Below are 18812 nucleotides of genomic sequence, written 5' to 3'. Positions count from 1 at the left end.
AACATATTTTGTTTCTGTGTCCGTTCCTTTTTTTATTTTTTCTTCAATAGGGCAACAAAAAACTGAAATGACTCTGTGCGCATTCCGTTTCCGTATGTCCGTTCCTCTTATGTCCTATTATTGTCCGCATTACAGACAAAGATAGGACTACTCTATTACGGCCAAGCTGTTCCGTTCTGCAAAATGTGGAATGAACACGGACGTCATCCGTATTTTTTGCAGATCCATGTTTTGCGGACCGCAAAGTACATACGGTCGTGTGCATGAGCCCTAAGAATGACTGCTAGTTTGAACGCTCGTTTCCAATCATTGCCCTGTTGTAACAAGGCACAAGAAAAGCTCTGGCCTAACGGTGAAGACATGGCCTTAGCAAAATGTCTCCGTCTAAAATGTCTTCTCTCTAATATGGCTACTATTTGTAGTTACTATTGTCACATGAAGAAAATCCTCATTTGTATGCCCTATCAGGACCTATGGATGTCATACAGGTGGGGACCCTACAAAAAAACTTTTTCGTGAGCAAGAAGGGAGCGCATTCTTAGACATTGGCTCCCGTTCTGGAAGACTCGTTCTGTTCCTGTATTACATGGAGTGCCATTCATCTAAATAACCGCATGTAGTACTACGTATTCTCAGGCTGCATGGCCATAGTCATTTAGTGGTGATCAGCTGATCCCCATGATGGCCATATTCTGAAAGGGGCTGTCTTGGATGACCCTACTACACAAGTTTCCCACCTGCATTTACTTTTGCATAGTTTTAGGGCTGCCAAGTCTCCTTGCATCTTCTTTTCCCTGTGTTTTGAGTCAATTCTTTCATGAACTGAAGATCTGAGTAATTGAATGCGGACTGGTTACTGGGTACATGACATCTTACACCTTGAATATAGTGGGACAATTTATCCAAAGCTACTAGTTTGTCTCCTATAAGCCAGCTGTTCAGTCCAGAGCTGACCTGACACACTAAGGACTCCAGAATGGGGTTAAGCAGGCGAGTGGTTGTCAAGGCATGCCACTCCGCACCTCAGGCCGCACTGTTAGGCTCCATGCACACAACTGTATTTTTTGTCTACATCCGATCCACGCTTTACGTATAGGATGGGGACCCACTCATGGGGCCTCAAAGGATGCGGACAGCACACCCTACACCCTCTGTAGCCTCATTTACAGGATCGGGTCACTTCCAGATGATGCCTGCAAAGCTTCACCTATGCAATTTCCCATCTCCAGTTCTGCCCAAATCCAAGTGCTCCTAACCCTTTGAACACAGCATGTTCTTCTCACCTGCCGGAAGATCTCAATGAGAAAGTCGACGTTACAGTGTCTGCTGGAGAAGAACCTGCGGATGATCTCGTAGTCTGTGACGTGCTCTTCAGCGATGCTGCACAGGCTGGAGACACTCGGCTCCCGCTCTGTAAGGGTGCTGGTATTGGAGTGGGATTGCTCGGGCTCAGTTGTCCTTTCTCCATTTTCATTTCTACTTTCCTCCTGGGCAGCCAGGCTGGCAGCAGCTCTCTACATGGGGACATTAACAGAAATAGGACATATAGTAAGAAATCTACAATACGGATGGAGTGAACGCTCCTGTTTTCTGAGATTTCTGAGATGTGTTATTTAATCTAAGCAAACACCTTCAATTGCTTTTCAATGGCTTTTGTCTTAAGAAATTTGAGTTAAGAGCTGGAGTGCTAACCCTGCTACATCTGTACATTGCACAATATCAGAATATATTGTACGTCGATAAAAGGACACCTGCAAAATCTTATAAATCTTGCACTTAATTTATAAAGAAAAAGTACAAAGAGGCGGGTAAAAAAATGTCTTCACATTAACAACCCCTCCTATTACAAAAAAAAATAAAAAATGTGCACACATCGTCCTGTTAATTGTTGGCAGTTAAGACACGCTTGCTGTCAGTGAATGAAAACTCTCTAGTTTAGAACTAGGGGCTGAAAAGTTATACACAACTAATACTTGCTACACACTCATTCAGCCTAGGTAATCCTTTCTAAGCCTAAAGGGGTTATCCAAAGTCACACATGCCCCCCAATGCCCCGTGTCACTCCTGATCCCCGCACAACCGCCGCTGCATCTCCCCGTTGCGCGGATCAAAACATCTGGCGACGGGGAGAGCGGCCAACAGCGACGGGGATGAGCCTCCCTAGCGTCACCCGTGATGCAGCTGCATCAGCCGTGCGGGGATCAGGAGCGACACGGGTGCTGGGAAGCGGGGTAAGTATAATCTATATGAGAGGCTCGAGCACTGGGAGGCATGTGTTAGACTTTGGATAACCCCTTTAAGGGGACATTCACACAATGGAAATTATGGCGTGGACAGCCGCGCTGAAATTTCTCCCAAAAAGCAGACATCAGCTGTGTCCTTTCCGTCTCCCATACATCTTCAATGGGCGGCAGCACTGAGGATTGCGCAGTGGTGGTTTAAACCTGCGGCAGGAAGGGATATGTCCCTTCTCAGCGAGGCTGCAACTATAAAAAATGAACCTGAAGATAGACTTTCCTTACACTGTGGATTATCCTGAGTCTCAGTACCTGGATATTCTTTGGCACATTCTCCCCTTCAGTCCCAGGGATGTGAGTCCCCGTGTGGGGCTTGGGTTCCAGCCAGAAGGACACCAGCCATCTGATGACGATGACCCGGGCGTTAAGAAAGGGCTCTTTGGTGCAGTACTGAGCCTCGTTGCTTTCTGCATCCCTCCGGACCAGCATGTAGTGAGGTTTTGGTCTTATCTGTGGTATCTCTGCAAACATTTATGAAGTTGTATTATTCCTCTGCATCATGTACAATACTGTAAGACTCCATATTCCAACACATATAGAGAAATACAGTTCAGTCTCCATACTACCACTGCATAGGCATAGACTTGTTAGCATCCCGGTGAATGAACCCCTGCCCCGGCTAAACAATCGACTGCACACCAGTTAAATCCATTAAAGTGTGCGCCAAACTGGCAAACAACCAATTCAGATCTGAAGGAGAGTACAATGATCCAATATCTACACTAAAACGGGGAGAACTCGTCTCCTTACAACAGATTATAAAAGAGAAGACATGATCAGAAAGCAACAGACTATATACATATCGGATTAATGGCGGCCAAACCTGCCAACCACCTAGTGTGTTTAGGGGCCTCCTGGGAGAGAAGAATCGGCAGTTGGATTTTAAGGTGACCAATCCTTTTGTTTTCATGGGAGGTAAGCTGTCAGAGGTGTCTGGCAGCAACTTTCTCCCCTCTCCAAAGTCAGAACAGAAGTGTGCATGCTCAACCGAGCGTGCATGTGTACGGTGCAGTCAGGAGAGAGAGTATTAGGCTGAACAAGCGTTAGGCCGACAGCTACCTAAAACGTACGGCCAGTCTTGGTGCCCTGTTCACTGCCTACTATTGTCTTTTGATGCACCATACAAGTAATACCATCATACAGTGTATAAACACACCATACAGCGCCTGATCACCACCACCATACAATGCCCAAGTAAAACCATCAGACAGTGTATAAACACACCATACAGTGCCCGATTACCGCCACCACCAAGTAATACCATCATACAGTGTATAAACACACCATACAGCGCCTGATCACCACCACCATACAATGCCCAAGTAAAACCATCAGACAGTGTATAAACACATCATACAGCGTCGATTACCGCCACCACCAAGTAATACCATCATACAGTGTATAAACACACCATACAGCGTCGATTACCGCCACCACCAAGTAATACCATTATACAGTGTATAAACACACCATACAGCGCCGATTACCGCCACCACCAAGTAAAACCATCATACAGTGTATAAACACACCATACAGCGCCTGATCACCACCACCATACAATGCCCAAGTAAGTAATACCATCATACAGTGTATCACTGCCATAACAGGAAAACACGAAATAACCGCACTCAATCAGCTCACCAAGTACGGGGTTGTATAGGCTGCTTTCTCTGCTCATGGCAGGGAAAATATAAGGCATGTAGTATTTCTTGAAGTTGGAGAATAAGAAGGCAAAGCCATCTTCCTCCTTATCTTTATTCTGCCATTCCAGACTCCGGACCTACAGGGAGGGGGGAGTAAGACAATTATTTTCATGTACTTTAATTGCGGATTACAGTCACATTTGTGGTTTCAACTGGTACAAAATCCAGGCTTCAGTAAGTGGATCACATCTAGGGCTCATGCAAACTGCCAGGGCCCTTATAGCGCTCAGCAAGTGACAGATCCGCAAAACACAGATACCGGCTGTGTGCATTTCACATTTTGTGGAACGGCACGTCCGGCCCCTAATAGAATGGTCCTATACTTGTCTGTAAAGCAGACAATAATAGGACATGTTCTATAATTTTGCGGATGGCACTCCGTGTGCTGTCCATACCTTTTGCAGCCCCACTGAAGTGAATGGGTCCACATCTGACCCGCAAAAATGTGGATCGGATGCGGACCCAAACCACGGTTGTGTGCATGAGCCCTTATACATATAAAATACAGTACGTCGTGAAATGTGTTAAAGGGGTATTCCGGTTACCATAAATATAACTTGTTTTAGACCAATTCATCATCAATAATTACCTAATATAATCACATAAAAGTAGCTTTCTTCCTCTGCTGCCCACGGTGTTTCCTCATAAATAACCATGGCCTCGACCTGTAGTGCTGAGCCTTTGTTAGGTCGAGCATGCTCAGTGTGCTGGTGATTACCGAGTAGAGGGGGCGTGACCGGACTGTATATCAGGCAGCCAATCAGTAAACATCAACACTCACAGCAGGAAAGCTAGGGATTGTGGGGATTGTAGTCTTTGAAGTTTTGCGAGATCAGGCGCCATGACACTCTCAGTGTGTTGCAGGCTCACACAGGAGCTAGACAAATGGATTGCAAGGTAAACTGAAGCTCTGGTTATACGTATAGTTATGGGTTCTGGTTGGGTCACAGCTTGCAGCCTTTATGCAGTTTTTCACAAAATTAAGTTACTTTACCAGAATACCCCTTTAATTATCGTAATGTTTAACCAAACTAGAAGTTCACAGCATACAATGGGTTAAGAAAACGTGTCTAGCTTAATGTTGGCGCTGCTAGTTGTGCCACATTCCAGCAATGGGTACAGACTGGACCAGGCTGGATCACACTGCCATTTTTGTTTTCGTGTGCGACTTCAGGACAGGACGTGTAGTTTGGTAGTTCTTTAACAACTCAAGAGATTTAAAGGGGTTGTCCAACCCCCAAGAATTAAAAAAAAAAAAAGTGAAAAATAAAAGGAGTCATTGTCGACTCGCCTTTCCCCTGATGCCAATGTTTTCCTGCTCGGTGCGGACGTAGCAACACGACATCTGACCACTGCAGCCAATCACTTGTTGCAGCAGAATCTCAGTGGTGTCGAAACGATAACGCTACAGCCAGTGATCGGGTTGACATGATGTCGCTGGAGCAGGAAGAACAGAAACCAGTGAGGGAACGGGAAATACGGCCACCATATTTTATACCAATATAACCAGTTAGATTACATGGCCGATTGTCAGCCAGGTAACTGCTAATGAGCGTTTGTCGGGACGCTCGTTAGTGATGATCTGGCAGTGTAATACTGCTGCAGATTATCCGATAAACGAGCAAAGGCTTAAAAACCATTGTTTGCTGGCAGCAGATTGTGCAAATGATTCAGTATGGGGACGAGAGATGGCATTAGTGATTACTCCTTCCCATACTGAGGAGGAGATCTCTGCATGTAATAGCAGCGGTCTCCTCTGCTGACAAGCAGGTGATTGCTGGGAAGTTACGCTTCCCTCCCAACAATTATCTGCCTCATCTACTAGTGCAGGGATGGCCAACCTGCGGCTCTCCAGCTGTTGTAAAACTACAACTCCCACCATGCCCTGCTGTAGGCTAGCTGTAGGCAGCCTGGGCATGCTGGGAGTTGTTTTACAACAACTGGAGAGCCTCAGGTTGGCCATCCCTGTACTAGTGTAATACTAGCCTTAAACTAGGTGTATTATTAGTCTGACCTCTAGTGGTTGTTCATCAGTATGACAGGTTCATATTCACTAAGGCTGGTCTAATTAGTATGCGCATAAAAATGTGGTGCAAGTGAGCTGAAAGTTGGCACACGTCTCCATGAAAGGGTGAATTTTTAGGCAAAATGTGGCGCAACTCACCACTCAAAACAGACTTATGCCTCATTCACACGTCAGTGTTTGGTCAGCGTTTTCCATCAGTGATTGTGAGCCAAAACCAGGTGCGGCTCTAAACACAGAACAGGTGCAGATCTTTCCATTATACCTTATGTCTGTGGAGGCTCCAATCCTGGCTTTAGGCTCATAATCACTGATGGAAATCACTGACCAAAACACTGACGTGTGAACGAGACTTTAGAAAAGTCTGGAATGGAGTAGAAATTAGACTAAAATCAGACGCAAAATAAGGCGCATCTACATAAATAGGTCAGAAAATAGGAGCAAAAGTTAGAAAACTTCTGAATTAGTCTAAAAGAAATCTAAAAACAGGCAAATGAGGTGCACATGCCTCCAAAACAGGCGCATTTTTTAGTAGTAAATGTGCCCCAAAGAGTTTCAGAGAAAACATGGCTTAACAAGGACAGGAATGGAGCTTCCCTGGAGTGACTCCTTATATAAACACACAGCATACGGAGAGACCAGTAAATCAAGCTGAGACGGCAGAGAGAAGCCTGCAAGGACTAGCCCTCATGAATCTTCTTTCCATTCCCAGGTCGTATTCACACTGTTGCCTCTAAAATGCTGCCTGGTTTCAGAGGGAAATAAAGTTGTCTCTAATGAAGGAATCTGCTGAGATTTTATGCGGCCTGTGGTTTGGGTATCAAGAATCTCCTGACAAGTTCTCTTTAAGATATATAGTCTTGCAGATGGTCATGGGGTGACTCAGCATCGCCTAATGTCAATGAGGTACCCGCCTGTCCTCAGAACCTCTATGTAGTGGAATTGGCCATGCTCAACTATTTCCTTTTATTGAGAATGGACACTTTCCAGTGAGGCTACTTTCTCAAGTGCGTTTTTGCCTGATCTGTCATGGATCAGCAAAAAAGCTTCCGTCATGATAATACACCCGGCTGCATCCGTTATGAATGGATCAGGTTGTATTATCTTTAAAATAGCCATGACGGATCCATCAAACACCACTGAAAGTCAATAGGGGACGGATCCGTTTTCTATTGTGTCCGATAAAACGGATCCGCCACCATTGACTTACATTGTGTGTCAGGACGGATCCGCCTTGCTCCGCACCACATCGGGGACATCTGTCCGCGATGGGGGCGCAACCAAATGGAACAGAATGCATTCTGGTACATTCCGCTTCAATCAGTTCAGTTTTGTCCCCATTGACAATGAATGGGGACAAAGCGGAAACGGAAAGCGCAGATGTGAAAGTAGCCTAAGTCGTAAGCGCTGGCAGAATTAGATTTTCGGCCATAACGTTGGTATATAAAAAATAAAGAAACACAAACCATGGTGTCTATTCAGATATATTACTGAAACATATAAGCTCTTACCTGTATCACCATGTACTTCAACAAGGCCTCCAGAAAATAGCTGGTCAGATCCTCCTGTGCTTTGTCCCCTGACTGGGGGGGTACGAGTGGTGTAATTTCCTCAATGGCAACTTGACCTGGAGAGAACGGAAATAAATCTTACTATTTTAACCAAAGAATGGCATTTCTCAACCAGGATACCAACTTTTTCAGTAATACGGACAAGGCTTTAGAGGAAATACCCAGTAGAGTCCCATTATTATGATCACTTCCTATTTTCGATGTCGGCAGCACGTAGCTCATGAAGGAAGTCACGTGCCATGAGATTGCTTGGTGGGTATATAAGGTGTGCGATAGGCTGTCTGCACCCATATCCCTTGTTTCTGCCATGGATAAAAGAGGTGATTTATCAGCTACAAAAAGGGATGATTATTGGCTTTCGGGCCGAGGGTGCCAGTATTTCTAAGACTGTGCGGTTTGTGAAGTGTTCACTATCTGCTGTGGTGAAAGTGTATTGTGAGTGGACAAATGGTACCATTGTGAATAAGTCCCATGGAAACTGCGGAGCTCCACGTGCCATTTATGCGAGAAGTGAACGTTAGCTATGAAGGTGCACAAGGGTGGTCCGACAAGCTACAGAGGAGCAGCTCACCGCTAAAACGAACCAGTGACTACCAGACAGTTCAGGGAACCCTACAGTGTATGGGGCTCCAAAGCAGACGGATGGTCACTGCACCTCTGCTAACAAAGTTTCTTCAGCAGAAAAGCCTTCAATTTTCACTACCGTTGATTGACAAACGGTTGCCTTCTCTGAGGAGGAGTCACGTTTTCTGCTTTGTTGACCGGATGGATGTTGGCGTTTCACGCCGGAAACATCAGATAACAAACACCCTACAACCATTGCTGGTAGAACACAAGCTGGCGGTGGCAGCATCATGCTCTGGGAATGTTTTCATGGCATTCTTTGGGCCACTCACCATGTGGAAGGCACTCTCAACCTATTTGGTTATGAATCCATCCGTGCAGATCACGTACACCCCTACATGCTGCTTGCCTTCCCTGGGGCAGATGGGATCTTCCATCAAGACAATGAGACATGTCACATGTCTAGAAATGTCCAACATTGGAAGAGCATGACCAAGACTTTCAAGGTACTACCCCTGACCTCCTAATTCCCCAGACTTGAACCCAATTGGGCATCTGGGACCACCTCGATCATCACATTCCCTCTATAGATCTTCCCCCACACCCCCTCCAGCGGTTGTGGGATGCACTGCAGTCAGCCTGGCTCCAGATACCTGGGACAACTACCAGGACCTTACTGAGTGACTCCCAGCCTGTCGAGCCGCGCTGCACATGGCGGTTACTCTGGAGATTAGCTGTGGTCAGAATACTGGGACTGACTGTGTATATTGTCATTGCAGGTCTGGTTACAGTTTCAGATCGGTCCCCAGCAGCCGGGTGGTCTTTGACATCACCAGAAACCACAATGAAATCAGAGAACGCTTTCATTTAAAAGATCACTGAAGGGTCATTCCCCTCTTATGAAGTGATGGTCTATCACTAGGCTGTGCCATCACTGTATGAACACTTATATGATCCTGATAATGAAGAGCTGACTCAGCACTGGGCCCCTTCACAGCATAACGGCGTGCCTGGTATCTCGGCTTTGCCGGGTACTACAACCTGACCTCATTCACTTGATGTGCTGCAGCACCCTGCACATCTGGTTATGCCAGGGCACCACTGTGCAGAGGCCATAGCACTAAATCAACACTGCAGCCCCTTCATTCCCAGGGCTGGTGGGGGTCTTAGAGTTGGGAAACCAGCAGCACGTTCTGAAATCTCTGAAGAGTTTTTGCTGAATGTGGAAGGTGTTTTCTAAATCCCATTTATGTGCATTTATAATGCTGCTGTGAACTTCATTAAATGGCCTATTAAGCAGAACACTATGTCTATGCCAGGCAGCTCACCCACTGCGCATTCGCAAACAGAAGAGGATTGGGAGGGGGAAAATAAATGAACACAGCAAATGCCTATTGACACCAACGCCCACGTGTTACAACATGGGGAGATCCCGCTAAAATGAAGGCAAATCTGCTGGCAAAACTCCAGTTTTAGGGCTCATGCACACGGCCGTTCACGTATTGCGGCCCGCAAACAGCGGGTCCGCAATATGCTGGCACCGGCCGTGTGCACCCTGCATTACGGATGTGGAAGGTCGGTGCGGAACGGAGGCACAGAACCCCATGGAAGTACTACGAAGTGCTTCTGTGGGGTTTCTGTCTGTGCCTAAGCACGGCAAAAAAGTAGTGCATCGACTACCTTTTTGCGGTGTGGACAGACCACGGACCCATTCAAGTTGAATGGGTCTGGATCCGTCTGAGGAATCCGCACAGATGTTGCCTGTGCATTGGGGACCACAAATTGCAGTCCCCAATGCCTGGAACGGCCGATCAATGGCCGTGTGCATGAGCCCTTAGAGTGGCCATACACAAGAGACTAACGAGGGCTGAATATACAGAGTTCTGCCATCGAATGTCCCATTCTTTTGTTCTTGGCCGCTCCTTACTTCCCCATTCGGAACATACGAATACTCGGCCGAGTCTGCTCTGGGGTGTCTGAAAAGATAGTGGTCAGACGAACTGACAACTATGTAAAATCTACGACCACCTCTGCAATCGCAATATACAAAAAGAACGGATGATGATGTATTAGAAGAGTGCATTACTTTCTTGCAGGTTCAAGGGCTGATTGATAAGATTATCCAGAGTATATATTCCATGGTCGGAGGGTGGCGCAGGGAAACCAGGGATGAGACATGCAAACATGCAGAGCTGCTCCCAACTGCAGTTGTTCTGAAGTGCTTGAAGCCACAGGAGAAACAAGCGCATTCCTTCAAGGCGGATCTGAAATGAGAAACGGTAATCACTTATCTACAAGTAAATGTCAAGTGAAAGCTTATAGTGGTCATTAAACATAAGGAGCACACCGATGCCTCCATGTTTACTAGGAAGGGCCCTCGTAATGCAGTAGTAGGATAAGCACAGGCTCAATTACTGCAATATTAGCGCACAAAGGCTTACAACCTTCAATACTGCGCAAGGATACTGAATTAAAGTCGTTGTCCCATGTAGACATTCATGGCATATCCACAGCATATGCCATAAATGTCCGAAAGTGGTGGGTGCCACATCTGACCTGCTCCTATCTCAAGAACAGTTCCCCGTCTTGCACCACCATGAATGGAGAGGAGGCCAAACACACACACACACACACACACACACACGAGTATCTCTGTAAATCACTGCTATGGGACTTCTGTAAATAGTTAAGTATAGAACAGATGGGGTAGGCAGAATAGGAGGTTGTCTAGGGCTCCACTGAATAGATGGGGCAGGCAGAAGAGAAGGTTGTCTAGGGCTCCACTGAATAGATGGGGCAGGTAGAATAGAAGGTTGTCTAGGGCTCCACTGAATAGATGGGGCAGGCAAAACAGGAAGTTGTCTAGGGAGTCACAGAATAGATGGGGCAGGCAGAAGAGGAGATTGTCTAGGGCTCCACTGAATAGATGGGGCAGGCAGAATAGGAGGTTGTCTAGGGCTCCACTGAATAGATGGGGCAGGCTTAATAGGAGGTTGTCTAGGGCACCGGTAAACAGATAGGTCAAAAAAGTAAACAAAGCCATACCTTTAATAATCTCACCGTCACAATGAGTGGCTGATATTGCTATATCAGGGATCAGCAACTTTCACAAACCACAGATCCCAGATGTGAGCATGCTGCCCCCCCCCCCCCATCTACAGAAAAAAGTCCTATGGCTCCTACTTACAGACTGCAGTGGCTATGAAGCCATATACACCATGTGACCACTGCAGCCACTCATTGGTTTCCGCAGTCTCATACTGTAAACCACTGAAGCCAGTGATTGGCTGCAGCAGTCACGTACCATATACTGCTATGTGACCGCTGCAGCATGTAAACAAGGAGGCTAGGACCAGAGCCTCGCCCAGCGGGGGACTGAGTGACGGCTGAACATGCGCTGTGTCTCTTTCCATTCACTTCTCTGGTATTTCCGAGAACAGCCGACCGCGGCCGATGTCCTTGTAAATCCTACAGAAGTGAATGGATAGATCAGTGCAAGTACGGCCAGCTCTCCATGTACTGCAGCTGGCAAATGGGGGCCTGTTCTTGAGAGAGATGTGGGTCCCAGAGGAGGAACCTGTATCTATGACACTTTTATCCTACAGATACGCCAAAGTTTGAGGTGGGGAAAGCCCATTAAGGGATGATTTAATTTGGATTCTTTAACGCTTTAAGGCTACATGCACACGACCGTATGCGTTTTGCGGTCCGCAAATTGCAGATCCGAAAAAAAAAAAAAACAATGAGGTTCCGTATGGCATCCGTTTTTTTTGCGGATCCATTGTAATAACGCCTAGCCTTATCCGCAAACTAGGAAAAAATAGGACATACACAATTATTTTTTGCAGGGGCAACGGAACGGACATACTGATGCGGAGAGCACACGGTGTGCTGTCCGAGTTTTTTGCGGACCCATTTAAATGAATGGGTCCGCATCCTATCCGCAAAAAAAAACAAAACAGAACGGACACAGAAACAAACAACGTTCGTGTGCATGTAGCCTAAGTCTAAGCAATCAGATACAACCCAGCAGGAACCAGGATATTTCATATAATACACTCGTCTTTACAACTGTAATTACCTTTAAGGAGTTTCCAGTGTGAAGCAGTTTTTTCAATATCAGACCTAATGGAAAAGAAATATGTATATCACAGTTTCTAAAATAATGCACATTCCGGACCCTGCCAGACTACTCTGTCCTGCACGCTTACTGCTTTTGTATATCAGAGACATGAGGTGGGAGGATTTCCTTATGCTGCAAATGCACTCTTAAAGGGGTTTCTGGGAGTTTGGTATTAATGGCTTATCCCCAGCATAGGTCAGCTATATATGATCAGAGGGGGCTAACTGCTAGCACCCCCACAGATCAGGTGTTCTAAGAGGCTGTGGTGCTCCGATGAGTGCTGCGGGTCACTAACGTTGCATTCACTGGTCACATGGCCTATTTGCAGCTCAGTACCATTCAAGTGAATGCACCTGAGCTGCAATACCAAGCACGGCCACTATTCAATGTATGGCGCTGCACTGGTAAACTGTGAGGAGGCCGAGACAGCGATGCTCAACCTGCGGCCCTATAGCTGTTGCAAAACTACAACCCCCAGCATGCCATAATAGCTGTAGGCTGTCCAGGCATAGAGGACCGCAGGTGGGGCATCCTCCCTGGGATAGGACATCAATATCGAACTTCTGGGAAACCCCTTTAGCGATGTCTCTGCCCTGTTGAAAACATGCAGCCGATACTTGACCACGGCAAACAGCATGGCACAGTTCTGCATCCTTGAGTCAGACCACTGTTCGCTCTTAAAGGGGTTGACACATTGCGCAAGGATGCCACCAATGTCCGATAGTTTGCCCCCCCATCTACCTCTAGAAGAGAGGCCCCCAAAGTGAAGCAGGGTGCACTGCGCACACGTGGCCACCTCTCCATTTACTACCATTTCCGAAACTCCCATGGAAGTGAATGAAGTGGTGGTCACGCTTGCGCGGTGCACTCTCCATTCACTTCCATGAGAGTTCCGGAAATAACCAAGTGCACGTGCTCGGCTCTTTTCGGAACTCCCTTACAAGTGAATGGAGAGCATGCCATACATGTGCGGTGCGCTCTCCTTTGCTTTGGGGGCCCCATTCTAAAGATAGGTGCTGGGGGGGGGACCTTCACCTATCAGACATTGGTGGCATATCCCAGCAATATGTCACCAAAGTGCCAGATGATCTGCCATTTAAAAAAACAGATTGTAAGAAAGGTTTTCTCGGAAACGCATCCTTTCACGGTGTCGGAGGCCTCGGTCAGAACTGTACAGATCTCCTGCACCGGTCTTTGGCATCCTCCAGTATTATGTTGGTGATCAGTGAATCCTTCAGGCAATTTCTCAATACCTGAAGGAAGATGAAACAGACCACCCTTCTCGAGACATTTTACGGTACCCTCTGCCTTCCTGCACCTACAGGGATTTGAACCTGGGTCACGGTGTGGAAGGACGGAGGCTCTACCAGTGTACTACACATACAGACGAGATAAGAGCAGGAGAACAATGTTACTCTGCTGAAAGGGCAGGCACCATATAATTACAGTGTCTGTGTTATTACTACTAGAAATACATGAAAAGATGGAGGCCTCAATGTTACCATTTGGGGGGGTGTCACAGTGCACATTCTGACACTGTCTAATCAGTGCCGAAGGGACACCCCTTTGAGTAGATAAATCGTAACATCCAGTCTTCATTTTTTAAGTAAATTTCTAGGAGGAGTAACAGAAAATATGCTCCAGAATGATCGCTTTATGGGGAATACAAGTATTTCCTAAAAAGGACGTGTCAAAAGAGGCGACAGTTTTGGCGGCTCGGATGCGGACCCATTCACTTCAATGGGGCCGCAAAAGATGCGGACAGCACTCCGTGTGCTGTCCGCATCCGTTGCTCCGTTCCGTGGCCCCGCAAAAAAAATATAACATGTCCTATTCTTGTCGAAGCTTTGCAGACAAGAATAGGCAGTTATATGTAAAGGCTGTCCGTGCCGTTCCGCAAATTTGCGGAACGCGCACGGACACCATCCGTGTTTTGCGGATGCGCGATTTGCGGACCGCAAAACACACCACGGTCGTGTGCATGCAGCCTTAATGGGAGTCTGCCCACATTGCCTTGTAGGACTAGCCCAGCTAGTCAGCTGTTTGAGGAAGCCACGGCACTTACCGGAGCTCTGGCGACCGATGTGGCTTTCTGGCAGCTTACCAAAACACAGCGCAATCCACTGTATAGCGGCTGTGCTTGGAATTGCAGCTGAGCCCCATTCACTTCTATAGGACAGTGCTTCGTCTAGGCTATGTGACCGATGAACGTGTAGAAAGAGGCCTAAGTGCTGATGGAGCACCGCAACCTCATCATACAGCAGAGCGCCAGGGGTCAGACCTCCACCGATCAGATATTGATGACCTATCCTGAGGACAGGCCATTAATATCAACATCCTGGAGAACCCCTTTAACTGGGATATTACTGGTGACAGATGAAAGGGGGGGAGCAGTATCCCATCAGACTGAGGATATGCATGTAGCATGAAACGTTTCTTTAGCTGAGATCAGATCATTCCCCCTCGGTTGATCCTGAAGATATTTATCACAACATACTGGTGAGTGCCGTTCCACTTCCTTCTAATAGAGGATGAGCCTTAAAAAAGAAGGAACCCCGTGTCAAATACTAAGGGTAACCCAACCTCCAACAGACACTCACTGATGCTGTGATACTGCCATCGCTGGTGAATTCTCTCAGGAAGAAGTTGTAGAATTTTCTAGAAAAATATAAAAGTTAAAAACTTGCAGTTTTTCTCAACTTATTTGCAACTGGAAAATACCACATTATTACATTAAAAAAGCAGGACCTCTAAAGGCCATCTGTCGGCAGATTTGTACTTACTGGCTGACCTGTTACATGTGCGCTTGGCAGCTGAAGACATCTGAGAGCTATGTGTAACCCTTATTTCTGAACTCCTGACAGCTCATAAACACTGAAGCCATATCTTATCAGTTAGGCCTCTTGGCCACGACCGTATGCCCTCCGAGATATACGGTCCGTGAGCGGGCCATAAGTCCCGGAGCGGCATTGATCGTGCGCACGGGAGCGCTTAGCATCATAGATTACAATGATGCTGTGCACAATATGATCTTATGAGTGCGGGACAATAGTCCCGCGGGCGACGCGACGTGCACAGCATCATTGTAATCTAGGATGCTGTGCGCTCCCGTGCGCACGATCAATGCCGCTCACAGACCATATATCACAGATGGCATACGGTCGTGGGCAAGAGGCCTTATAGTTATAGTAGCTATAATGAGTGTTTATGACCTACCAGGAATTCAGAGATGAGGGCTACAGATCCAGCTGTCATGTGCTCAGAATAAAACTGAAAGTAAATACTCTACAGATGAAACATAACCCTTTATGCCAAAAACTGACGATTTTATATATATTTTTTTTTAATAAAGATCAACTGAAAAAAATAATTTTTAGCCCAAAATAAGTAAAAATGAACTCATAAAAAATTGCCTTAAAGATGGGCACTAAGCAACTACGGCCCAAGCTACTTCTTGTAGAAGATACCAGTGAGAATGGTCACCAGAAGCTTTTATTTCTAGATTATTATGTTAAAACTTTTGTTACCTCAAAGATAAAGAGGATGGCATCGAGCTCTTCACGCTGAGACTTGTGACCTTACAGGAAAGAGAAAATTACGTACAGAACAAGCAGTAGCAACGCTAGAACATGCATGACAGAGGCTCTGCCGGGTCTCCAAACCTGGAATCAGAATCTGCTCTTAGAACTCAGCGTTGTTGTACTCCTCTGTTATTCCTCCTGGAAGAATGGAAATAAACCGAAAGCCTACCAATACCCTTGTCAATATAGTCAGGGTCTGTCAGCACTGACTGGACAGGGACATGCCCCGCTGTCTAGGAGAATGGCGATACCCAGTGGTCAACATAGTGAGGAGGAATAACAGAGGACTGTAATAAAACAGAGTTACAAAATAGATTCTCTAAAATGGATTATTAATTCATGTGGAATCACATGAAAATAGACACAAATTAAATCCGTGCTGTAACTTCTGGACGGACACCAACAGCACCTGATGGAGCCCATTACGGTGTCCATCATTTTGCTCGACAGCTGGCTGTGCAATTTTTTCTTGGATTTTTGACAGAAGCTGCGACAGAGGCTCCTAACAGAGCTTCCACTGCAAATGTGAACAGAAGCTAAAAACTGCATGGTGAAAAAAGAAAAAAACAGAAATGAGGGTCAAGTACCTGATCACAAGTGGTTCCGTTTGCTGCAGCTTCCACCCATTTTATCCTTGCCCTTGCGGGAAATGAAATCCACTCATACTACACCCAATCTCTAATGATTCTGTGGTGGGCTTGTGTTTATAGATTGCAGCCAATTCGAACAAACAGAGCTACAGTGTAAAGTATGGGCGAGGGACAGATGAGCAACCTGAAACTCTGAGGACATAGCAGGGGGATTTTTCTGGGTTATCCTGGGTGGTGTGGTGCTCAGAGGGCACCATTGCAGGGAAAGCTTAAGGCCTCTTTCACACGGGCGTTGCGGGAAAATGTGCGGGTGCATTGCGGGAACACCCGCGATTTTTCCGCGCGAGTGCAAAACATTGTAATGCGAATCGTAATGCAAATCGCACATGTTTGGTACCCAAACCCGAACTTCTTCACAGAAGTTCGGGCTTGGGATCTGTGTTCTGTAGATTGTAATATTTTCCTTTATAACATGGTTATAAGGGAAAATAATAGCATTCTGAATACAGAATGCATAGTAAAACAGCGCTGGAGGGGTTAAAAAAAAATAAAAAATCATTTAACTCACCTTAGTCCAATTGATCGCGGCCCCGCATCTCCTTCTGTCCCCTTTACTGAATAGGACCTGTGGTGAGCATTAATTATAGGTCAAGGACCTTTGATGACGTCATTCCGGTCATCACATGGTACGTCACATGATCTTTTACCATGGTGATTCACCATGGTAAAAGATCATGTGACGTACCATGTGATGACCGGAGTGACGTCATCAAAGGTCCTTGACCTATAATTAATGCTCACCACAGGTCCTATTCAGTAAAGGGGACAGAAGGAGATGCGGGGCCGCGATCAATTGGACTAAGGTGAGTTAAATGATTTTTTATTTTTTTTTAACCCCTCCAGCGCTGTTTTACTATGCATTCTGTATTCAGAATGCTATTATTTTCCCTTATAACCATGTTATAAGGGAAAATAATAATGATCGGGACTCCATCCCGATCGTCTCCTAGCAACCATGCGTGAAAATCGCACCGCATCCGCACTTGCTTGCAGATGCTTGCGATTTTCACGCAACCCCATTCATTTCTATGGGGCTTGCGTTACGTGAAAAACGCACAAAGAGGAGCATGCTGCGATTTTCACGCAACGCACAAGTGATGCGTGAAAATCACCGCTCATCTGAACAGCCCCATAGAAATGAATGGGTCGGTATTCAGTGCGTTCACCTCACGCATCGCATCAGCGCGGAATACTCGCCCGTGTGAAAGGGGCCTAAAGGGGTTATCCAGGAATTGGTAATGATAACCTATCCTCAGGATAGGTCATCATTATCACATCAGTGGGGGTCCATGTCCCGGCCCCCGATGATCAGCTGTTTCAGGGAGCCGCAACGCTCACCGGAGCTCTGTGGCCTCAGGACAGCTCTCCAAGCATAGCGTTGTAGATTGTATAGCGGCTATGCTTGGTTTTGCAGCTCAGCCCTATTGACTGGAATGGGACTGAGCGGCAAATAGGCCACGTGATCGGTGACATCACTGGACTAAGAAGAGGCTGCGACACTCACGGAGCTCTGGGCCTCTTCTAACAGCCGATTGGCGTGGGTCATCAATATATTTTCCCAGATAACCTCTTTAAAGGGAACCTGTCACCATAAAGATGCAATGTAGCTGCTGCCAGCACGTTATAGAGCAGGAGGAGCAGAGCAGATTCATATATCGTTTTTGGGAAAAGAGTCAGTAAAACCTTTCGCACAAAACGATATATCAATCTGCTCTGCTCCTCCTGCTCTGTAACATGATGTCCGCAGCTCAAACACCATGTTCAAAGTGACGGATTTCCTATAAACGTGGTCTCCAAAAGACTGGAAGTAGCACACACACTACTAGAATGGACATAAAACATTATGAAGTCCTTTCAAGTCTTACCTTTTTGTTTTAAAGACGTCTCGATAATCACAAAGTTTTCAAAGAAAACATAGTAGATGTGAGAGAAGTTCTGTTCAAAAAACTGCCTGAGGTCAATAGATTCGGCATTTTCTATGAGGAAAAAAAAAAGAAGAGAAAGCGAATAAGTCTACAGTTAGGTCATGATGGCTCCTTGTGTGGTTTCCCATTTGAAGAAATTGGATTTCAGGTTTGTACTGGGCAGTGATCCCCAATCATATCACCATGGAGGAACTTCTGAAGAACATATAGACTCCCAGGGAACCTGTATACACACTACCTCTAGGAAACTTGCTCTGGACCAAGGTATGACCTGGCCTGATGCCAACCATCAACTAGTGAGCCATACTGTAAAAGTGACAGGTCTTGCAGCTGAATCCCTCATCAGGAGCAAAGGAACCTTGGTAGTAGGAAAGC

At 46.3% G+C, this 18812-nt stretch overlaps 1 protein-coding gene across 1 annotated transcript in view; it reads right to left on the bottom strand.

Moving 5' to 3' along the window:
* The window catches only part of RALGAPA1 (Ral GTPase activating protein catalytic subunit alpha 1), a 188629-nt gene that overhangs the window by 136659 nt on the left and 33158 nt on the right, over positions 1 to 18812 (bottom strand). The window contains 9 exon segments of the mRNA XM_040412867.1: positions 1284 to 1514; positions 2550 to 2758; positions 3939 to 4077; positions 7535 to 7650; positions 10245 to 10422; positions 12240 to 12283; positions 14882 to 14939; positions 15809 to 15858; positions 18378 to 18488. Of these exon segments, the coding sequence (XP_040268801.1) occupies positions 1284 to 1514; positions 2550 to 2758; positions 3939 to 4077; positions 7535 to 7650; positions 10245 to 10422; positions 12240 to 12283; positions 14882 to 14939; positions 15809 to 15858; positions 18378 to 18488 (1136 nt within the window).

Source organism: Bufo bufo, chromosome 11, assembly GCF_905171765.1.
Source record: "Bufo bufo chromosome 11, aBufBuf1.1, whole genome shotgun sequence".
Classification (NCBI taxonomy): domain Eukaryota; kingdom Metazoa; phylum Chordata; class Amphibia; order Anura; family Bufonidae; genus Bufo; species Bufo bufo.
The sequence above is the reverse complement of the archived record's forward strand: the minus strand, read 5'-3'. Positions and strand labels throughout refer to the sequence as shown.